At 50.3% G+C, this 23705-nt stretch overlaps 1 protein-coding gene and 1 long non-coding RNA gene across 6 annotated transcripts in view; one reads left to right on the forward strand and one right to left on the reverse strand.

Moving 5' to 3' along the window:
* TMCO4 (transmembrane and coiled-coil domains 4) overlaps positions 1-23705 on the forward strand; it is a 91171-nt gene that overhangs the window by 13418 nt on the left and 54048 nt on the right. For 3 of the 5 annotated variants that reach the window (XM_038531775.1, XM_038531774.1, XM_038531776.1), the window contains 4 exons: positions 2128-2305; positions 7470-7644; positions 9005-9032; positions 19621-19753. In XM_038531775.1, coding sequence (XP_038387703.1) covers positions 2175-2305; positions 7470-7644; positions 9005-9032; positions 19621-19753 — 467 coding nt within the window. In that variant the 5' untranslated portion in view covers positions 2128-2174. The remainder of the gene's footprint in view (positions 1-2127; positions 2306-7469; positions 7645-9004; positions 9033-19620; positions 19754-23705) is intronic. The other 2 variants (XM_038531777.1, XM_038531778.1) reach the window with 1 other exon arrangement.
* On the reverse strand, positions 682-3970 carry LOC111093751. Its single transcript, XR_005356106.1, has 3 exons — positions 3887-3970; positions 3645-3787; positions 682-1589 (listed from the first exon to the last, which is right to left on the reverse strand). It is a non-coding gene; the product is annotated as an uncharacterized LOC111093751 (long non-coding RNA).

A 23705-nucleotide genomic window follows, 5' to 3' on the forward strand; every position in this document is an offset into this window, starting at 1 on the left:
GAGTCCTCTGTAGAAGTAATATATTGAGGACAAAAGTTTTTATTGCTCAGCCAGATGAGAATGAATTTATGGAAGAAATTCAGCACAGACTGTGGTTATTAGACTCGAAGTCTCTTGGGAACGCGATGAGTGTTTAAGCAGAGGTAGCAGCCAAGAGCTCTGGCTTTCGCCTCCACTCTGCCATTTGCTGGCTGTGACTCGGGCCCAGTTACTTTTCCCCTGAGCCTGCTCCCTGTTTGCAGACTGGACATTATGGTAGTGCCGGGCTCGTGGAGTCAGCTGAGACGGGGCACGTTAACACCGCAGCCGCAGGCCTGGCTGCCAGCCACAGGCACGATAATGTTAGCTCTTGCCAGTGTCTGTGCGCCTCTGCTGTGTGCCAGGCACTGTGCTGAGCACTTCATTGATTTGTTTGTTGATTTTTTTTAATTTTTATTTATTTATGATAGTCACACACACACACACACAGAGAGAGAGAGAGAGAGAGAGAGAGGCAGAGACATAGGCAGAGGGAGAAGCAGGCTCCATGCACCGGGAGCCCGATGTGGGATTCGATCCGGGGTCTCCAGGATCGCACCCTGGGCCAAAGGCAGGCGCTAAACCACTGCGCCACCCAGGGATCCCTGTTTGTTGATTTTTTAATGCATTTATTGCTTTAACAAACGTTGTTGTGGTATGAGCCCTGTGCCAGGCTTTGTTCCAAGGGCCTTACGAATACTAACCCACACAGCTATGTCGCTTTCTGCTAACACAGCTCCTCCAGGCAGATAACTGCTAATAGGCCCCATTTGCAGGTGAAGAAATGTAAGCGCAGAAAGGTTGAATTGCCCAAGGCTTCATATCTATCAGATGGAGGTGCTTGGATTCATGCCCAGGTCTGTCTGGTCCTGAGTCTGCATTCATATCCACAATGCCCTGGAATCAAGGCAGGTTCCCTTCCTGGTACCCACTCCCGGGACCCTTCCTGCCCCTTGGATACCTGCCTTGGTTTCATGTGTCTCCTCCTCTGCCTTCCCTGCTTCCTCTTCTGGAAGGAAAGAATAAAGGGAGAGGGAAAAGGAGACCTCCCTCCACTTCCTTCTCGCCTTCCTTCCTTTCATGGAAGTGTAACATGCATATAGTACACAAATCCTAGGCCTACAGCTTGATGAATTTTTAAATAAATTTGTAACCATATAATCACCACTGGGTGATATATTTATAGAACATTTCCATCATCCAGAAGCCTCACTGTGCGCCTTCTGAACCAGTACTCACTACCTTCCATCGGCAGTCTCTCTCCTGTCTTCTTCCACCCTAAATTGGTTCGACCTGTTCTTCAAGCTCATATGAACACAGTTCCACAAATAAGTACGCCTGCTTATCATTGTCTGTGATGTTCACCCATGTTGTTCTGGTTAGCCAGACTTCATTCCTTTTCGTTGCTTTGTGATATTCCATGGTCTGAATATGGCACAGTTATTCCATTCCACTGTGGATGAACATGCGGCTTGCTTCCTGTTTGGGACTATTGTGAATGAAGCTTCTGTGAGTGTTCATGTACATGCCCTCCGGTGGACCTAAGCCCTCGTTTCTCAGGAGTAGAATTGCTGGAGTGTAGGAAAGACATATATTTAGTGTTAGTGGGAAATGTCAAACCATATTCCAAAGGTTGTACCACGAATACTCCCACCAGCAGCATGTGGACCTTCTATGTGTCCGTGTCCCTTACCTGAGCAACACTTAGTATTGTCAGCCTTTTAATTTTAGCCGTTCTGACAAGTAAATAGCAGTGTCTCATTGGAGCTTTATTTCTCGGATGACTATTGGCTTGTTGGCCATTGGGTATCTTTTATGAAGTATCTGTTTGAGTGTTTTGCCCATTTTTAAATTTGACTCATTTTTTTTTCTTCATGACTTATAGGGGTTGTTTATACACTATAGGTATAAATCCTTTGTTGATACACACATTGAAAATATCTGCCCCCAGTCCATGGGCTCTCTTGAAAATGATGCTTTGCAGTTCTTAATCTGAATAAAGGCTCCTTTATCAGCCTCTTCTTTCATGATTGGTAGCTACTGTGTCCCATTTGAGTAACTTTTACCTGCCCCCTGGTTGCATTTTTCACAGATTTTTTTTTCCCACAGGGCTGGGCGTGGCCACAGGGGACAGGTCAAGCCAGAGACTGCCTCCCATGGCTGAGCCAGCTGTGGAAGGGGAGCCGCACCTGCCCACGGGCCGGGAGCTGGCCGAGGCCAACCGCTTTGCCTATGCCGCCCTCTGTGGCATCTCCCTGTCCCAGCTATTTCCAGAACCTGAGCAAAGGTGAGTGCTTCTGTCTCACAGAGGGAATGTCATGGCTTCTTCAGGGAGGCAGCTATTGACAGCCAAGCCACCTACCCTGGGTATCACCAGCAAAGAGGAGAAAATCATTGTCCTTGCCTTTAAGAAGCTCACAATCTGGGGGATAAGATGTACATCATTTCATACTCACTCATTTATACCTACACCAAGCATTTTCTGACACCTACTAAATCATGCCTGGCATGATTTAGAGTACAGGGAAGGTATACATGAATGAGATGAATAGGACACAGTCTAATGGGAGAAAAGGTATGTGCCAGGCCCTGTGAGTACTTGAGCCTGGGAGGCAGAGAGGGAGTCTCAGAGGAGGTGATACTCCTCTCAGGGGAAGTTTATTCATGCATGCAACACACATTTGTTGAGCACCTACTCTGTGCTAGAGGTAGTGCTAGGCCCTGTGGAGAAGACAAACAAGGCCTGGCTCCTGCCCTAATTTAGGGGCACAATCTGGGGTAAGGCACCCAAATAACTGATTACCATTATACCAGACAGATGGGGTAAGTGCCTGGATGGGTTTAAACCAGGTGTCACAGGAACAAAAGATTGACAGGGTGAATAATAGTGTTAGGATCTGACATGCTGCTGTCCAGCAGGCTTGTGTTGAAATCAGACATTTGGTGTCAGAATAGCTGAGTGGTTAAGAGCTGAGGCTCTGGCCTCCTGAGTCCTTCAAGGAGTCGTGGGGGAGAGAGTTTCGAGGCAGGAGGAAGCCCACAGGAAGGCTGATACAGTTGTCTGGGGAACCAGGGCAATGACCGGGAGGTGGAGGGGCGCACAGGTGAGACAGACTTTCCTTGGAGTTGACTCTCAATGGAGTCGAATCCAGGACAGGTCGGATGCTGTGGATGGAGCAGAGGGAGGAACTAATAACTGTGGCCCCAAACCTCTAGGTGATGGGCAAGGATAGAAGGACAGAAATATCATCACGGAAACCAAGCAACAGATGGGAGCAGGAAATGACAGGAAGTTTTTACATCCGTAGTATTTTCTAGACTTCCTCCCAGAAGGTTCCCCCATGAGTAAACTTCCCCATGCCTTAGGTCTTAGCTGGGTTTTTATTTGTTCTATTTGTTTTTTATCTTCGTCTCTCCCCTGGGACTAAATACTTGAGCATGTTTATCTTCTTGGGAGTCACCTCCAGGAAGCCTTCCTGGACCCTCCTCATGCCCCAGACCAGAGTGTTTCTCCAGCCATATGTTCAGCGACCCAGCCCTGCAACCACCACGCTGCCCTGCAGCTCTTCCCACACCCACCATCCATCCAGTTTGGGCACCTGGAGGGCAGGAGCTGCCTTGTTCACCTGTGAGTTTCCAGAGCTTCCTGGACAGCTGGGTGTACCTGACAAGCCAGCATATAGTGAGGGGGAAGATGTTTGTGTTCTTTGTTCCCATAAACAGATGTTTATGAGCCGTCGCTGTGTTCCAGGCCTGCACTGGGCACCACCTAGGAGGGCACGTAGAGAAGCTAGTTACTGTCCTGTGTGTCCCCCCAGCCCCCCCCCCCCCCGCCCACACACACACACCCAGGGACCGCTCTAAGCACCTGTGTCTTCACTTGGCCGAAAGCATGTGCCCTGGGGTGTTTCCTTCCTGAAAGTTTCCCTTTCAGAATGCCGATTCAGAATGCACATGGTCAATCTCAGTTTTCTTAGGCCCAAAACACATTCTAAAAACAATTCCCATCATTCTAGAACCCAGATACACCATTGGTTTCAGTAATCTTTAGAAGACAGCTTTTTGTCCCACATGGGACATACAAGCCAGCCTTTTTTTTTTTTTTAATATATTTCTTATCTAAGCCGTAAACATCACCGATGCTGTTCCCCTGTAATTAACTCTGTTTACGAAATATGGAGAAATTATGGGGTGGAGTGGAGGACAGCAGATGTTTTCTGTGCAGGGCCAGGTACTTTAGGCTCTCGGACCACGTAGCTTCTATGGTAGGTAGTTTCCCAGCTCTGCTGTCATAGGCTGCAAGCAGCTGGAGACAAGATGTAGAGGATGGAATCAGCTGTGTTCCAATAAAACTTTATTTACAAAAGCAGGCTGCAGGCCAGCTCTGGCCCCCATGGCTCGTCCGCCAGTCCCTGGTGAGTAGGAGGAGACTTGGACACAGTGTGAGAAACCCTGGATTTCGGGTGAGGTTTGCTCCTTGCCAGCCGTGAGACCCTTGATTTAACCTCTGCAGCCAGGTGCTCCATCAGTAAGTGGAGGCCAAGAGGCACCCCCAAACAAGGGGACGTCGGGTTCACCTGCTTACCCAGAACCCGGCTAGGGTGAGTGCCCGGGAATGTAATCACTGCAGGGTGCAGTCTCTGCGGTGGGTAAGCAAGGCCTCTGGTATCATGGAGATAGGGGTTTGAACCCTAGAGCTGTCTCTTCACTTCTCTGGGGCTGGGTTTCTTTATCTCCAGACTGGGGGTAAAAGTAGCACCTCCCTCCCCAGAGGGGGTGTGGTGAGTCAGGGTGAATAAAGCACTGACCTGGCACAGGGACTGGCAGATACTTGCTCTGTGATTGTCACATGTTATCATTGCTGCTGCTGATTCTCACACATCTTGGCTAACGCAGCAAGCACAGCAGAAGCAATTCCAGAGGCCCTGCCAATCTAGGACACTGTTTGTTCCATAATCCATGGCTGGGCTGCCACTTTACGTACGTATTTATTAATTTGTTTGCTCATTTATTGTTTTTAAAGATTTTATTTATTTATTCATGAGAGACATAGAGAGAGAGAGGCAGAGACACGGGCAGAGAGAAGCAGGCTCCATGCAGGGAGCCTGACGTGGGACTCGGTCCCAGGACTCCAGGATCACACCCTGGGCCAAAGGCAGGCGCTAAACTGCTGAGCCACCCAGGGATCCCCGTTTGCTCATTTAAAGACACGCATATATAGCGCTTTATATGGCCCAGATTTTGTTCCGAGCACAAGGACAAACGTTAACTTACTGCATCCTTTCAGCAACCCTATGAAATGGGTTTCTTCATTATCACCACCATTTTACAGCTCAAGAAACCGAGGCACAGAGAGGTCGAGTAGCTCATCCAAGATCACACTGCTAGTGGCAGTGCTGGGATTTGAACCAGAGTCTGTGCTCTTTACCCCCTCCGCTCTTATGAGGAGATGCTTCTCTACACCCAAGGCCTTCCTCTTGGACACAGGGCCAGGCCATGCTTAGCTTACTTGTAAGTAGCGCTCAGCTCACGAAGTCATTTCCTGCCTCCGTACACACCCACGTAACCGCCCCCGGGTTGTCCCTGTAGACAGCAATGGGGCAAATTGTAATAACTGTACTAGCAGTAGCTAACATTTATTGACGGTTATCAGGTGCCAGGCCCTATTACGATGTCACTTAATCTTCTCTCCAATCTCTGAGGCACATCCTGTTATCATCCACATTTTATAGCAGAGGAAAACCAAGCGAAGAAAGGTGAAGTAAGGGCACAAAGCCAGTCACCGAGGGAGCCAGGACTCCCGTGGGCCCTGCACGTCAGAGCCCGACCCTGAAACCTATCCTCTGCTCCCTCCCTTGGTCACCTTAGAAACAAAGGTCGTGAGGCCAGCTGACATTCCTTGAGCATCTCCCACATCCCAGTCTCTGCTCTGGGTGCTTTGTATGTACCGACTCATTGATTCCTCAAATAACATCATAATGTTGGTCTCTTAAACCCATTGCAGATAGGGAAACTGAGGCATGGGAGGTCAGTTTATTTGGCAGGCTGCTGCAATGGCCTCCTTCTGCCCCTGCAGAGAGCGCTGCCTCTGCTGAAGAGAGCCACCTTGCCCATGCTTCTGCCCCCCTCCCCTGGCAGCCTTGGCTCAATGATTGCCTGATGCGGGGAGGGATATAAAGGTCCCACTGGGGGCAGCTCTGAAGGGTCACCCATCTCCAGAAATCCCCACAGGACTGGCTGAGGCTCTAATTGAGGCTGCATTGCAACTCACCTGTGCCCCCTGCCAAGTCCTGCTTCCTTCTTCCCTCCCATGAGGACCCCCTGATTATCTCCATTTCAGAGCTGCTTCCTGGGGACCTGACGCATGACAGTGGCAGGCACACCTCTCCACTGGGCTTCAGCATGGAGGCTGTAGGGAGGGGGTGGGCGGGCTGATGGGATCCAGGGGCCCTCCCGAGGTCACCCGTACCACCAGGGTGCTCTGTTTCGGGGCGGGGGGCAGTCCTGGTTCTGCCCTGCCCTGGTTGGAACCCGGGGTGCAGAAGCCAGTGCAGGGAACCCCGGAACAGTGCAGTCAAGGCGGGCTGGGATGAGGGTTTGCAGATAGATGTGGCCTCTAGGCCTCAGCCATTTTTCTGGACTGATGACACCAGTAGAGGACATCCCCAGCCCCGCCATCCCATTCACCACCAGGAATGGTGGCTTTGAAGCAAAGCCCGACGTGGACTGTGCCCTCGTCTCCCAGATGCTGTGTGCTTCCCACAGTTCACGGGTTCCTTCCCCCTCGGGCACCCAACCGTCCCCTGTCCGGGGACTCCTGTGGACCTGAAGCCAACGGCATCCTTTCACACCTTGTGGGGACAGACCGTTCCTGTGCACTTACCTGCTCCTGCGGTGTCTTCTCTGCTTTCCAACAGTGGCCGACCACCCTCTGTAGGATGCTTTCTCCAGCAGCGCAGCCCCTCTCCTACCCACCCCCCCACCGCCTCCTTTCCCCTCCGCAGGTGGTTTGGGTGCTGCCTCTCTGCACTCATCAGGGTTTCAGCCCTGCCTCTCCTGGTGTATCGTGCGACACTGTGACACAAGAGTGTGTGAGTCCCATCTGTGGCTCTGCCCTGCTGTGAGCTTCTCCCCAGAGGTGGCATCCTGCTCTCGGGTTCTGCAGCCCCCAGCACAGCCTCGGGCTCAGGCCGGGCCCAGGACACCTGTCACCAACTGCTCCTCACCCTCCTTCTTGTGGTTTACCAGCGGCTTTGGTAAAAGTTCTGGTAGGGGAAGAAACTAAGACCCAAAATCACCGGAAATTAGGTTTGCAACTCTCCATCTTCTTCCACAGACTGCAGTCACCGTGGTTTTTGTCTGGGCCAGCTGCTCACACCCATAACTGTATCAGACCTAAACATGCGGCCTTGCGAGACTGTTCCAGGATCTAAGCCCTGTTTTTCTTTCAGCTCCTTCTGCACAGAGTTCGTGACGGACCTCGTGAAGTGGCTGGAGTTGCCCGAAGCCGTCTTGCCAACCATGACTGCTTTTGCCAAAGGCCTGGGAGGTGAAGGAGCAGACGTGTTTGCTCCGATTTTATTGAAGGACCCCATCTTGAAGGATGACCCTTTGGTGATCATACAGGTACACGCACCACCCCAGGAGCAGCTGCTGGGGAACATAGAACAGATCATTTCCTTTTTTTTTTAAGATTTTATTTATTTACTCATGAGAGACACAGAGAGAGAGGCAGAGACACAGGCAGAGGGAGAAGCAGGCTCCATGCAGGGAGCCCAATGTGGGACTTGATCCCGGGACTCCAGGATCATGCCCTGAACCAAAGGCGGATGCTCAACCACTGAGCCACCCAGACGTCCCTCATTTCCCTTCAAAGTCAGTCTGAAAATCGTATCTAGTGGGGTGATGTAGTTGAAAGATAAAATATTCTGGGGCCCCCTGGATGGCTCAGTCAGTTTGGCACCTGACCATTGGTTTTGGCTCAGGTCGTTACCTTGGGGTCGTGGGATCGGGCTCCGCTCAGTGTAGAGTTTGCTTGTCCCTCTCCCTCTTCTCCTCTACCCCACCCCACTCGCTCACACTTGCTCTCTCTCTCTCTCTCTCTCTCAAATAAATAAAATCTTTAAAAAGTAAATAAGGAAGATAAAATATTTCATCCTGTTATCACAGGATGATGATCACAGCTAATAGTGAGTTTACATTATTGAGTATTTACCATTGATTTAATTCAGTGCTTACATGGTGCTTCTTATATGGTAGCACCCTCCGAATATTAACTCATTCAATTCTCAAAGCCACTTTATGAGTAGGTGGTGTGATCATTCCCTTGTTATAAATGAGAAAACTGAGTCACAGGGAGGTTAAGTGACTTGTTCAGGGTCAGGTGGCTCAGCCAGGATTTGAACCTTGGCAGTCTGACTCCAGGGTCCGGGTTCCTGAGTGCTGAGCTGGGGTGCCTCTCTTTGGTTTGTTTTGTTTTGCTTTGTTTTTTATTAAATTTTTAAAGATTTTATTTATTTATTCACGAGAAACATGGAGAGAGAGAGGCAGAGACACAGGCAGAGGGAGAAGCAGGCTCCATGCAGGGAGCCCGAGTGGGATTCGATCCCGGGTCTCCAGGATCACGCCCTGGGCCGAAGGCAGGCGCTTAACCGCTGAGCCACCCAGGGATCCCCAGGGGTGCCTCTCTTTGGAAGCAGCAGCTGTGCTAACCTGTTAGCAGGTCACTAACCTGCTCTGTGTGCAGTCAAAGCAGGCAGCTTGTGACATGGCTATTGTCAAATGAGCAGATTTCACTCCTTGGGGTTCTCACACATCTGTGCATTTATTGGCCTCCCTGTGTGTCTGGCTCAGCACTAGAACACAGGGCAGGGATACTTGGTCTATCTTGTTCTCTGACTTAGTGAAAGTCAGTAAATATTGGTCAAATGAGCAGGCTAATTACCCATCAACATATTGCTAATTCCTGTTACTTTTCTCTCCCCAGGACCTTCTGAGCTTCTCACTCAAGGATGGTGAGCTGATTTTCTTTCTAAGTTCTGTAAACCTTTTTTTTTTTTTTTAAAGTTCTGTAACTTTCGGGTGCTCATCTTCCCACTTGGCCAGTAAAGCCAGAAATGGGTGTTGCCACCTGTGGGCCTGTCCCCCATGGCCCCGTGTAGTGCGGGATTCCACCTGCATTCTGGTGCATGAAAGGAAAGGAACCCTGTGTCCTTGGAGAGCCAGTGAGCACCTCATTGGTGCCAAATGCTGTGGTTATTTCCTTTCTCCTCATAAGGCCCCATGGTTTTACCTCCTAAGGGGCTCTTGAGCCTGGACTCCACCCACCAGCCTGGTCTGAGCCACCATCCCCCCGCCATCCTCTGGATGATGGCAGGGGTGTCCTCACTGGTCTTCCTGTCTCCACACTAGCTGGCAGGCTGTTCACAGAGCACGGCAACTCTGAGCTTTCCGAGGCACATGGGACCGTGCTGCCTCCCGGCTCCATCCTGTACTCAGGAGAGGGGCTGGCCCTGGCCCCACCCCCACCTCTCCTCTCTGCACTCCCCTGCCCACTCTCCACCATGGGCCTCCCCGAGTGCCCGTGCTTCCTGCACCATGGACTTTGCACATGCCCTTCCCCTGGCCACAGAGGGTCCTGTTCCTCTTGCCCAGTGACTCCCTACCTTGCCTTCATCCCTTGGCTCAGGTATCACTTCTCTGGCCTCCCGTCTGGGATGCTCCTCCCAGGACCACGTGGCCATGCTTGTGGTTGAATAGTTAAGGCATTTCTTTGCAGGCTTCCCCTCCAGACCATAGCTCCAGGCAGACAGAGCCCTATCTGATTTTCTTCACCACCACCCCCCCCGCCCCGCCCCCGGCCATATTCCTGGTCCCTAACACAGCACCTGGAGCATAGTACATACTCAGTAGATCTCTAATGAATGAATTAATGAGATAGATGTTACTGCCCCACTTTGTGGATGAAGAAGTTGGCTCAGAGAGGCTAAGTGGTTTCCCAAGGCTGCGCAGTCCGTGGCAGTGCAGGATTCCATCTACATTCTTGCCTAGGGCTGTTGTAAAAAATTACCAGATGCTGGGAAGCTTGAAGCTGCAGAAATGTATTCCCTCACAGCTCAGGAGGCCCTGAAAGCAGATGTCAGCAGGGTCTCACTCCCTCTGAAGGCTGTAGGGAGAACCCTTCTTGCCTCTTGTGGCTTCTGCTAGCTCCAAGCATTCCCCAGCCTGGGGCTGCGTCTCTCCAGTGTCTGCCTTCGTCCTCCCGAGGCCTGCTCCTCCCTGTCCTCTCCTCTCTGGGCCTCCTGTAAGGACCTCTTTCATTTATTTCTATCTGCAAAAACCCTTTTTCCAAATAAGGTCACCTTACAGCTTCTAGGACTTGGATGTGTCTTTTTTGGGGGGTCACCATGCAACCCGTTGCAGCACCCCAGAGTGTTCTGCATCAAACCACTACAGAGCTGCCCACAAGCACCTCCCTGAGCCTGTGGCTCTGCCTCAGTTTCTCCCCACCTCCTCCCTGCTGGGCTCCCCTGTGATTGTGCGTGTGGCTTCTTCCATTCCCTGAGCTGGCAAGAGGTTTTGGCACAAAGACCTCCAATGTTTCTTCTGATGGCGAGCAGGGAGGGGGAGCGCAGAATGGCAAGCGAAACCCCAACAGCCTCCAAACCGTCGCTTGGGAAAAAGTTACACCTTTATGAAAAATTACATAGGGTGCAACTGTACCAAGCCTGCCTTGGAACCCCGGCTCATGGGGGAGCAGAGGGGCGGGAGGAGGAAAAAGAACGGGAAGAGTGTGTGCAGGAGCATAGGCAGGAAAGTGCACACAGGGGAAGGTCCCCGGGGCAGGGCTTTGGGCCACCTTGGCCGGCGCGGGCAGCCGAGCTGGGAAGGGAGCAGGATGCATCTCACCTGGGCAGACTTTAGGAGGCATCTCCTTCAGCCAGGTGTGAGGAAACACAGCATCACCGAGGGCAGCAGAGACCCTGGGGGTGAGGGGCTGACCCAGGAGTGGTTCTGACCGAAGAGATCGCAGAATCGCCAACCGACCAGATGGAGGAAATTCAGGAAAGGAGCCGGGAGCAGCGTCTCAGCTCTGGAATTCTGGTTGCCCGATGCCACTGACTAGGGTGTTAGGGTGCGGCTGGCGCACCCTGGTGTTTGTCTTGGGTGACCCCTTCATGCAGAGTGGTGGTTCGGGGACCCTATGAGAAGGGCGCTGGGACCTCCTCCAGCCTACACAGCGGGTCAAGTGTATCCTCATGCATGCTTGCTCATGAAGCTGTGTTCAGCACGGTCAACTGGCCGAAGCTGGTAAGGGGCAGAGCTGGACCTTCTGAAACAAGTACTAATACCCAAAACCTTAGTGGATTTTACCCACAGGGTTGGGATATACAGACACATCCCCACAGAATATACTAATACCTTGTATCTAAGATGCACCCTCCCCAGTGACCTCAGGAGGTGCCTTTGGATTATCTGGTTAGCCTCCCCAGGCACCTGTGGCTTTGCCGCCACACAGGGACCCCACATGGTCAGGTGCGAGGGCTCCAAAGGTCTACAGGGGTCAGAGATGGGTGGATCCTCAAACCATCTAGACCACCCTCTCAGCACACAGGTAGGAAAATGAGGCCTGGAGGTGGGGCTGGCTGGCCAGTAGTTGTCGTGCCCAATGCTTCATATTAATGAAGAACCAGGGACCAAGAAGTGGGGGCGTTTGGGGAGTCAGCCTGCCTGGGTGTTAAAATTCAAGCTCCACTTCAGCAAGTTACTGAATGGCTCTGTGCCTCAGTTTCTCAGGCATTAAATGGGAATACCAGTCGTCTTTACCTTAGAGGGCGGGAGTGGAGATTAAATGAGATATCACAAGCAGAGCTCTCCAAACAGAGCCGGCCGTGAGTGCTGCTCATGCGTGGTGGTGGATTAGAAGTAAAATGGCAAAGCCCTGGGAGTCGGGAAACCTGAATACTCCTCCTGTCTCTGAGACTCTCGTTGTGTGACCTTGAGCAAGTCATTTAACCTCTGTGAATGCAGCATCAAATACAAATAAGGGGCAACAGACAGATGCTCCTTAAAAACAAAAAACAAAAAAAATAGTCTTTGGTTCTAAGAGCATGCTTAAGGATCTTATAAGGAGAAGGTTGGTGTCAAAGTTGGCCATTTGTTCAGGTGGTTCCCCCATAAGCTCCATGAGGGCAGGGCCCTGGTCTGGCTTGTTCACCATGCCATCCCAACATCTGCACTGCTAGACACTTGGTGGGCATTTAGTGATTGCTTACTGGATGGATAGATGGAAGGATGGATGGATAGACAGAAGGGTGGATGGAAGGAAGGAAGGACGACCTTTCTTTAGAGAATGAGCTTAGGTACTAGCAGGGTGGTTTGTCTGAACTTGAGGGTTAAACCATCTTCTACAGAGATCAGGAAGATAGAAACCTTACGTGCCGCTGGGATTCTGAGTATGAGGTGGGGTGATTAGTCATGGAATCAGCCCAAGAAATCAATAAGAAAGGCTGGGTTTCTCAGAACTTCCTGGAAGGTTGACCTTTACCGACACTATTGGGATCTTAGTCACCAGACGGTGCCATCTTGGCAGCTGGGTGGACTTCTGTGTGTGGTAGCCGCGGTCTCTTCACCCAGTCACAACCCACCAAGCTCTTTTCCCACACAAGTGAAAAAATAATTATTTTTCATGCTGACAGTTAAGCTGAATTTAAGCTGATAACTCTAAATCAAGAGTCGTCAAGCTCAGCACTGTGGTGTTTGGGACTGGATCATTCTTCGTTGTGAAGCCATCTGGGCCCTGTAGGATGTTTAGTGGTATCCCGACCTCCACTCCCTAGCTGCCAGTAGCACTTCCTGAGCTGTGACAACCAGAAATGTCTCCATAATTGCCAGATGTCATCTGGAGACCAAACTGTCCCTGGCTGAGAACCACCACGCTAGAACCCAGCATTTGTCCAGGTCTCGTGGGGCCGGTTTATTTGTAGTTGGGGATCTTTGTAAGTTATCCTAGTTGTTCTAAGTCCTGCATGTAGATTGTGGATTGCTGCATAGTATATAATCTTCAGGTCAACTGTGAAGGAAGCTAACATTATCCCCGCTGATCGGGGAGGAAGTCAGGCTCAGGAGGTTAAATAGCCCAGGGTTACCTTTCAGAGTGTTTCAAAACCCCATTTAGGGCAAAGCGAATGTCACTGGGAGCTCTGCATTGATGCCCGGGCAACTTCACCTGAATTACAGGGTTTGCCCTCTGCACCCTGAAGCCAAAGGAAGTGCCTGCCACAGGCGACAGCGGTCTTAAAGCAAGCTTGACTCTACTTTGTGACCTGGGCTTTATCAGTGAATTGCAAACCCTACCTCCCCGGTGAATCAGAAACGTTTGAGATACTGGTGTTTTGGGCATGATGAAATTACACACACTGTCACCTGATGGCAGCTAGTGTTTAGGGCAGCACGTCCTTCGATGAGTAGGACAGCACTGGACAGTGAAGGTCAGGGTGCAGTAGTTTCTCTATTGAGAGATGCTGGTGGAGGAAAGAGCCCAGAAGTGTGGGTTCTGGCCCCCACTCTGCCCTGGGCATACTGGGTGACTTCGGACACGCCCCTTGCTCTTCCTAGGCCAGAGGGACGAGTTAGGCAGTAAGGGCTTGCACAGTATGTGGTTGTGTGTCTGGGGGTGCCCCCCACCCCGGGCTGCTCAGCAGTTGTGCAGGGCTGGCACACTCCTGCCCCCTGGTGGCACAGCTGAGATCCCTGGGTCCCCCCCACACACACCCCATCATCACCACCACAACCACCTAGATTTTCCAAAGAACCTGTCCTCGCCTTTATATGTGTTTACAGACCATGGCCTAGGCTATACCTGGAGGTGTGTGTACACCACATAACCCCTGAAGCCAGAAAGAGGATTGGCTGCAGACCATGGGATTGTCCAGGAACCTCCAACTCACTCGAGAGTAGATTTGCCTTTAAAGGACAGCCACAGTGGAATGGATGGAAACGTTGGCATCAGATAATCCTGGCTTGTTATCTGAGCTCCACCACTCTCTCAGCTGAGTGACTGTTTTACAAAGTTCCTCTGCACCTGTTCTTCCCTCTTGTGAAAAGCCGAGCATCGTCATACCAAGCTCCTAAGACCATTGGGAGGGTGAGCAATGACACATGCCAGCTCCTCGGGTGATGCCCGGCACTTAGTAGCATGGCGGGGTTCCTTCCTGCAGGGGCAGCACGGGGGCCATCTCCATCGTGCCCCTGCCTCTGGGCCTGAGGGCACCCGGACCTTATCAGACCAGGAAGCGCCAACCCGTTTGCCCACTGCTATGTTTCTTAGTGTGGGGACCACCTGCTTCAGAATCAGGTGGCCAACTGTTAAAAGTACAGATTCCCAAGCCCCATGCCAGACCTCAGGCGGGGCCGAGGAATCTGAATTTTGGTGAGCTCCCCTGTGACCTGCCGTTGTGGGTCTCGACCCAACGTCACATCATCTGGGCTCAGGTGCTCAGTGACTTGCAGACTCTGGTCTCCTGAGGTTGGTGAAAGATCTTGCAGAGGCTGCTTTGGGGCTGTTTCAAGTCCTAGTGACCTTGGACTTTTGAAGATACCCTCCCCCTGAGGTTGGAGGGGGTGAGGACAGGCACCCCGAAGCTGACCCTTAGATCTCTGAGCTGGAAGGGACCTCAGGAGACCAGCTTCTCTGGCCTTGGTCCTTCAGGTGGGTTTCCAGAAGTGCCATCCCAGGCGCTGGGCTGGGACCTGAGCAGTCCTCAGGAGCAGCCGAGGCGACCTTGCCTGCCTACTGCCCACTACTGGGTGGGCTGGGGAAGATGAAGGCCCAGCCCAGATTCAAGGGGAGGCCAGGAGGAAAGAGTGGAAGCCAAAAGCAATATATGGGCTTGGGAGGTGTGTAAAGATAGCGTTTTGCTGCCTCAGCCCTGGTTCCCGTGTCCTGGGCGGTGCCAAGGGCACAGCCTCTACAGCCAGACCAGCTGGGTGGCCCAGGGCAAGTGACCCAGCTGTCTCTGTGTCCTCTTTAATTAAACAGAGATACTACAGCAGCTGCCTGCTGGAGTGGCTGTGACGTTTAGGGACTCAATTCATATGGAGGGTAGCACCAGATCTGGTTTGGAGGGAGCGGTGCATAAATGCAGCTTCCACTGTTAACATGAGTATTAATCATGGGGTGTTTCTGCTGGAAGGGGATACAAATCTTATGCAGCATAATTATCCTCCCCTATTTTGGACCTCTCCCAACACAGATCAGTTCATTCGTTCATTCCTACAAATATTCCATTCTTTATTCTTACCAAGATTATTACGTATCTGCTTTGTTTTAGGCACAGGCCTGGCTGCTAGGGATGTATAGTGAATTTGGAGCTTAAATTCTAGAGAGGGAGTCAAACAAGTGGGCCAATCTAAAAATCAGGTTTTGTGGTTGTTTTTTTTTTTTTTTTTTTTAGATTTTATTTATTTATTTATTTGAGAGACAGAGAGAGAGGCAGAGACACAGGCAGAGGGAGAAGCAGGCCTCATGCAGGGAGCCCGATGCAGGACTCGATCCCGGGACTCCAGGATTATGCCCTGGGCCGAAGGCAGATGCTCAACTGCTGAGCCACCCAGGTGTCCCTAAAAATAGGTTTTAAATGGTGATAAGGAAATACCTCCTGATAAAGGAATAGAAAGCAGTGATGTGGAGTCAGGAAGGACTTCTCAGAGAAGGTGACATTTGAGGAAGAAACGGAGTGATGAGCAGATCCAAGAGAGTATTCAAGGCGTTGTCAAGACTTTGACATTTGAGAGTAACTCATTGCTGTAAGAGATGACCCTACCCAGAGGAGGAGCGAGGCCTTACCCAGCAAACCCACTGTCCGCCTTGTTCCCTGGGGCTGCAGGGCTCAGAGGATACTGGAAAGAGAGAATAAGTCTTGGCTGGAGGTGGGAGGCGGAAGAGGGTGGGCACATCGGAGAGCTCCAGTGAGCCAATACCTCTCACTAATTTGCTGGCCATCATCCTGGGCCCTGGGAGACAATAAGGAACAGAGGCAAAGTTGCTGCCCTCATAGGACTGACAGTCTGGTGGGGAGAGCCAGACAATAGAGCTATCCACAGATGCACCAGTGGTAGGAACAGGGTTGGGGACGGTGTGGCCAGAGTGCTGGTAAGGGTGGCAGCTGGTAGTTGAAGAGGGAAGGTGGTCACAGTGGCCACGGCAGGCAGTGGTAGTGGAGAGCCGGGGTCGGACTCAGGATATATTTTAAAGGTGCAGCAGGGACGCCTGAGTGGTTTAGTGGTTGAGCATCTGTCTTTGGCTCGGGGCGTGATCCCTTAGTCCCAGGATCGAGTCCCGTATCGGGCTTCCTGCGTGGAGCCTGCTTCTCCCTCTATCTATGTCTCTGCCTCTCTCGCTCTGTCTCTCATTAATAAATAAAATCTTTTAAAAAATAAAAAATAGAGGTGCAACTGACAGCATTCATTGGTGGATGGATTGGATGTCAGGATAGGGCAACAAGAAAAACCAGGAACAGTGCCCAGGCTTTTGACCTGAGCTCCACAGCAGGATAGTCAGGCCCTGGAGGAGTGAGCTGGCCACCTGGCAGGTTGGCAGTAGAGCCAGGACCAGGAAAGCCCAGTGTCGGGGTCGCCTGGGGCTCATGCCCATCCCTCACCACCTACCCTCTGCCTTCAGAGGGCCTCAGCTGCATCCTAGTCCAGCAGGGACTGGATGCCTGGGCACCAGTGACCCTTACACAAGGCTGACATTCCAGAACCCCGTGCCTGAGTATACTTTGGGAGGTGATCCCACCTATACACCTGGCAACCTATATTCCAGGAGCTGAATCACTGCTGCCTTAACCAGTGGAGTATGAATTCGCAGCTAATTATAATTGCCACCAATTAATCACTGTGGCCAATGCTGGCTTGCTTTCCACTGCTCCACTATCACCTGGGTGCAATAGTCTACGAAAGCGGAGAGCTCCTTTGTGAAGCTTTAACTGACCTAGTAACCCCAAGACACGACATGTCTGTTCCCCGACACGTAGACAGTTGCAGTCAAGGACAGCAGGCCAAATGCCACCAGATTGCGGCTCGTTCTGGGTGCCCTGGTGCTAGGAAGGAACTGGCTTACTCTGCAGAAGCTTGAAACCTCAAGCTTCAGGCCTTTGGAGGGCTGTGCGTGGTGAAGGCTAGCCACTACTACTTTAGTATAATATAACTGCCCACATCACGGGCACCCAGCGGAGGAGTCTGATCCCATAACATTCATTAGGGGCCTCTCGTGGACCAGGAGTCCTCTCCTCATGCCTTTGTGAGGTGACTCTCACCATTTCTGTTTTCCACCCGAGCAAGGATGAGCTGTTTGCTCAGGGGTAGGCACAAAAACAGGATCCCACCTCGGGTCTGTCAAGTTATTCATTGAACATATATTATTTGTGGCAAACACTGCTCGGAGAACTAAAGATAGGGCAGTGACTACCTTTATAAGATTGCCCTTATAAAGTTTATATTTTGGGAGGAGAGACAAACAAGCAAAAGTAAACGAATATATCAGAGAGTGGAGCTCTGTGAGGAACAAAAGGCAGGGAAAAAGTGATAACGAGCTATGGGCAGGTGCTCAGGAAGGCCTCCCTGGGCAGGAGGCTTTGAACAGAGACCTGAACGAGGAGGAGAAGCCTCACATGAAGATCTGATGAATGAGCCTTTTAGGTGGTAGAAAGAGCAAGTGCTACAGCCCTAAAGCAGGAACATTCTAGAAGGCAAGGTCAGGGACTTTGACCAGGGGCCTTGAAGGTCATGGTAGGGTTTGGATTTGGTTTTAATCATGACAGATCTCTATATTATCACCAAAGAAAGAAGAAAGCAGAATGTCGGGAGCCCTGACTGGAGTCCCATCTCCAGGCCTGGAGATGCTTCTGGGCTGGGGGATGAACCAAGGAGGGCAAGGGGGAGCCTGAGGGAGGGAAGCCCGAGAGCAGAGTCAGGGGGGACAGCAGCTCTGTTCCTCTTACTTCTGGCCCCAGAGCAGTGGTCCTCCAACCTGGCTGTGCACTTGTAGAGACAGACTCAGATGCTCAACTGCTGAGCCACCCAGGTACCCAATGGAGACATTTTGAGATAAACTAATGGTCTCGGGGACTTTTGATGTGTGGGATGAAAGAGGAGAGTGGACAGATTCCCCATCTCCAGCTTGGGTGGCTGAGCGGGATCATGTTCTGAGGTCCCTCATGCCTCACTCACCTGATCACAACACATTCATACAAGCTTCTGTGCCATATAAATAGAGCTTGGACAGACCACCTTTGGTTAAGTTTTGATCAATTAATTTTTCCAGTTATAACATCAGCCCAAGTTTGTTATGGATAATGTTGAAAAGGCAAAAAAAAAAAAAATCCTGTTTGACATACTTCTCTCCCTTTTTCCTGTTCAGTGGGCTTTTCTTCCTTAGTTGGGGCCCTATGGCTTATTATCCAGTCAATCTAGCCCTTTAAAAACATGTTTCATTACATAAGCATCTTTTTCAGATTTACAAACTTTCCTTAGGAATCTTTTTTTTTTTTTTTTTTTTTTTTAGGGCTTATTCTCCATGGGGCGGATGTGCTGTAGTTTGCTTAACAAATCCCCTGATGTTAGAAATCTCCAGATGCCTATCACTTCCACGTTAGAAATGCAGCAGTAAGGCCTTTACTCACTATTTTCCACATTTAGGATTGTTTTCTTAAGATTAGCATCTCAGAGATGGAATTCCTGGGCCAGCGGGATGCACATCTTTCCTGCCTCCTTTTTTTATATATATATAAAATACTCATAACCTAAAATGTGACATTTTATGCATTTTTAAGTGTACCGTTCCGTAGTGGTAAGTGCATTCACCATGTTGTGCTGCTAGCACCACCATCCATCTCCAGAGCTCTTTTTTTTTTAAGATTTATTTATTTATTTGAGAGAGAGAGAAAAAGCACAAGCAGGGGGAGGGGCAGAGGGAGAAGGAGAGAGATCCTCAAGCAGACTCCCAACTGAGCATGGAGCCCGGATGCGGGGCTTGATCTCACAACCCTGAGATCATGACCTGAGCTGTAACTGAGTCAGACAGGACACTCAAATGACTGAGCCTCCCAGGTGCCCCCCAGAGCTCATTTCATCCTGCAAAGCTGAAACTCCGTCCTCCTAAATGCTAATTCCTCCTCCCCCCACCCCCAGCCCTTGGTCGCTGCTCTACTTTGTGTCTCTATAATTTGTGGGGTACACACTGTCCTCACATTCTGATCCATATTGTCAAATTGCCTTCCAGGCAGTTCAAATCAATGCACCCTCCCACCAGCGATGTCCTTGAGCACCCACCTGTTTCCATCACCTCCTTCACAGCTTTGGGATCAAAAACATTGATCTTTGCTAATTTGGTGAAAAATACCACCTTGCTTCTGATCAATGGCTTTCAGCGTTGCATGGTAGCGCATCCGGGACGCCGTCCTGGGGTTTAGTTGACCGCTGCCCGCGGGGTCATGCATGTAGGGTGTTTCCAGGGCTGGGACTTTATCCATCATACTGTTGTTCGGGGTTCTGGGCTTAAAAGCTTAAACTGATTCTCTGCCCTTGTTTCTCTCTTTCGAGGGCGCTACGATGCGCGGGCCCGAGTCCTCATTTGCCACATAAACTCCTTCTTCCGAGTGCCCTTGGGGGAGCTGGATCTCCTCGAAGAGACGTTCCTTGAGAGCCTGAAGGAAACCAAAGAGGAAGAATCTGAGTAAGGGAGCCCTGTGACCCTCACTCCTGCTAGCCAGGAAGCAAGGACTTCCCCTTGAGTGTACTGTTCAGATAACTGATGCTCCCCTCATCACTCCCTCCTCCATCACCCCATTAAGAGATGGTGGTGCACTGAGATGGGAGGAGCACTGGACCAGGAGTCCCAGTGCAGCCCAGACTTGCTGTGTGGCCTTAGCAAGTCATTTCCCCTCTGGGCCCCAGTCCTCAGTTATACAAAGTGTTAAAGTCTGTGACTTTAACAGTCCATGACTTTAACACCATGCTCCACCTCAGGCTCTTGTGACACCTCGCCCATGGGCTGGAGTGGCCTGGATTAAAATCCTACCTCTGACACCCATCTACTTGTCGACCTTGGGCAGGGGTCCCCCATTCTCTAAAGATTTTATTTATTTATTCATGAGAGATGGGGTAGGGGGGAGGCAGAGACAGAGAGAGAAGCAGGTTTCCCATGGAGTAGGGAGCCCAATACAGGGCTGGATCCCAGGACCCTGGGATCATGACCTGAGCTGAAGGCAGACACTTAACCAACTGAGGCACCCAGCCCCCTCTTGTCTAAACCACAATATTCTTTTCTGAAAAATGGGAATAAGGATAGAGTCTTCCCAGGGTTACTGTGAAAAACGAATGTGGTCATGTAGAGGGCTTGGCCCAGGGCTGGCACACAGCAGGTGTGCCATAGATTTGAGTCCTTCCCTTCCCCCACGGACCTCTGAGCTACCAGCTGCAGAGCAGCCTTGCTACATATGGTCAGGTGTGTATAGAGGGAAATTATCCTGGCCAGAGCTCAGCTCTTGGGGGAATGAATAAATACCTTACACAGGATCTGATACTAGAGCAATAAGTCAATCCCAGTCACAACCTAATTGCATGCTCCTTGCACCAGGCACGTCTCTCAGCGTCCTTTCTGTCTGGCCATGATGGCTCTCTGTGAGCAAGCCAGTTTGTGCAAGTTCCACCCAGCTGGGAATGTGGCTTTGAAGCCAGCTTCAGAGCTAGAGCTGCCCTCCCACCAGGGTTTGTAGGGCAAAGGAAGGAGGTGTTTCCTTGACTAAGGAAGAAACTTGATCTGTTGAAATAACCTGAAAACAGACTTGTTTGGATTCCCAGAACTCTGTCAGTGAGGAAACACCGGGATCCAGGCCAATTGCCATAATCAGAAACAAGGCCCAGACTCTCTAGATATATTACTGTGCACAGACACACACGCACGTATCTGTATGCCTGGAAATGGAAGAAAATCTTAGCTATTAGCTTGGAAATCTTATTATCAGAAAAAACATGTCAAGAGGATTTGTTCTGACCATACTGTATAATGCCAGATCAGGGATGATGTGAAACAAGTTCTAGGACAGCCTGGCTCTGCCGCTTGTCAGGGTGTGGTGTTGGGGGAACACTGGGCTTGGGCTTCCATTTCCTCATCTGCAAAATAGGACAATTATAGCACCTCCTTATAGGGTCCTTGGGAGAACTCAAATGAGGTCATACATGTGAAGTGCTTTGAGCAGGCCTTCCATGGGGTAACTAGTTGAAAAATACCATTATTTGCTGTAGTAAAGTCATCATTGTTGACATTGCTACATTTGGTCTCTTGCCTCTGAAAGATATACCACACGTGTGATTTTTAAATTCTTCTTTAGGGTCTTTGGAGACCTCTCAGGTTCTTCCTAGGGTTGCTGGAAGAGCCTGAGATCCAGGGGAGGCCAAGTTCCCAGTGTCTGTATGGTCCTGGGCGCACTACTTTCCCTCTCTGGGCAACAGCACTGGGTTTTTTCACCTATACAAGTAGAGGATCAAATTCTGTGCAGGTTCCTTTTAGCTCTGTGGTTTGTATTTCTGCAAGGTGAGCTTATCACTCGACATCAGAGTGTGATGTACGACATTTCTGTTATTGGGTCCCCATCTGAACCCTGAGGCCATCTGAGCTTCCCCCGCCTGTTTGGTGACTTCACATCCAACAGGGGGGTGATGGTAATATCCCCGTCACAGGGCTGTTGAGAGGATTCAATGAATGGATACATATCAGAAGCTTGGACCAGTGCAGAGCACATAGTAGGTGCCTGCAAGCGTTGGCGACTGCCCTGCCAGCAGTTCACACGGATCACATCAGAATGACATGGCCAACGTGTAGCTTTCAGTGAGCTCTCCGTAGATGCAGGACAAGATGCCATCTCATCAGATGCGCAGACAATCCCCTGGTGTTTTTGCAGAGGAAGAAACACAAGGTCAGAGGAATGATGTACCTCGGTCGAGGTCACAGTGCTGGCCAGTGGCACCATCAGATTCAACCACCATATCTATCTGAATGGCACCCAGTACATCCCTTACGGCATGGTTGACATGCCCAGGTTCCTTCCTTAATTCTGAAGAAAGTAGTAAAGATAATTCTTTTTTTAAGTAGGCTCCATGCACCGTGTGGAGCCCAATGGGGGGCTTGAACTCATGACCCCAAGATCAAGACCTGAGCCAAAATCAAGTCAGATGGTTAACCAACTGAGCCACCCAAGCGCCCCAGTAAGGATAATTCTTAATGGAGCTTTCTGTGCTTTTACTAGGAAAGTGTCTCTAGACCTCCCAGAAATAAGCTCTCCCTCTATCAACTAGAGGAGGTGATTAAAAATAATGATAATAACAAGGTGTTGATGTTGAGCGAGAAAGGTAAGAAACACCCTCTCATGGGAGATGAGGTGGCAGTGGGTGATATTTATTCATGGATCCCTCAGATGGTGATGTGGGTGTCTTGCTCTTCACCATGTATCCATGGCTCTAGCTTCTGTCCTTGAGTGACAGCTCAAGGACAGCTTCTGTCCTTGACACCCAGCCTTGGGTGTCCTTGGAAGGCTGACAGGGAACACCAACTCAAGGTCATTTCTGGCATCCCAGACCATGAGTGTGGCCAGGCCTGGATGATGGCAGAGATTTGCCATGGCATCTGACCTGTGGGCAGTCAGTAATGGGAACGGGGCTCCCTTTGGATTTACTGTCATGCTCTGAATTTCCCACTGTAGAGTAACTCCGAGCGCATTGTAGAGTAACTCCGAGCCAGCATCTCCTGTGGTGCTTTAGATGTTGAAATTCAGCCAGACAATGGAATTAATTGCAGAAGTAAAATGCTGTGTTAGTTAATGATGATTGGCAGATCGCTTCATTTTACGTACAAAACAGTTATTAGGGACATTCGAGTACTTAAATAAGTAAGGCAATCAGTCTGCGTAAACATTGAGAAAGAGGTCCTTAGCTAAATAACTTTGGAGGGAACATTGTAGTCTCTTTGATTCAGCACATTTTTATAAACCTTTAAATAAGAATACTAGAGATTAGAATATAGCATCCATCTAATCTTTGCAAAATTGATTTGATACACTAGCACTCACACATTTAAGTAAAAGAGCTTCAAGGACTGCAGCTCCTGTTTAGTTACTTTATTCCCTTTAGGATATGAGTCGCCCCCCTCCCCTGCATAAACTCAGCTCAAAGGGAAGATGATCTAGTATCGTGGTTGTGCAGATGTCACCGCAGGAAGAATCTAGAAGCAGAAATTTACAAAATTTTACAACATTTCAGATTGGTCGTAGTATCTCAGAAGTTTTCTTCTTGACGGCGATTGGCCTGTTCTCTGGCTAAATATTTTATTTAGCCAAAATGCCCGGCTGGTCTTATAGATGTGGGCATTGAGTGGAAGAATAGATACCGCAGCAACGTGTTCACACGCAGTCCTTGTTGGAATGATTAGGTTCAGTTCAATAAATGTTTTCTGAGCGCCCTCCAGGTCCCATGCCCGGGCAAGCTGCTGAGGGTAGAGAGCAAGAAAGGCCCTGTCTGTGCAAGTGTCAAACAAGATACAGGGGGTCCCTGGAGGGCTTGCTACGGGTACAGCTGCCTCACCCTCATGCCCAGAGCTTCTGGCCCAGGAAGCTGTGAATTTAACAGCTACC

Source organism: Canis lupus, chromosome 2 (assembly GCF_011100685.1).
Source record: "Canis lupus familiaris isolate Mischka breed German Shepherd chromosome 2, alternate assembly UU_Cfam_GSD_1.0, whole genome shotgun sequence".
Taxonomy (NCBI): domain Eukaryota; kingdom Metazoa; phylum Chordata; class Mammalia; order Carnivora; family Canidae; genus Canis; species Canis lupus.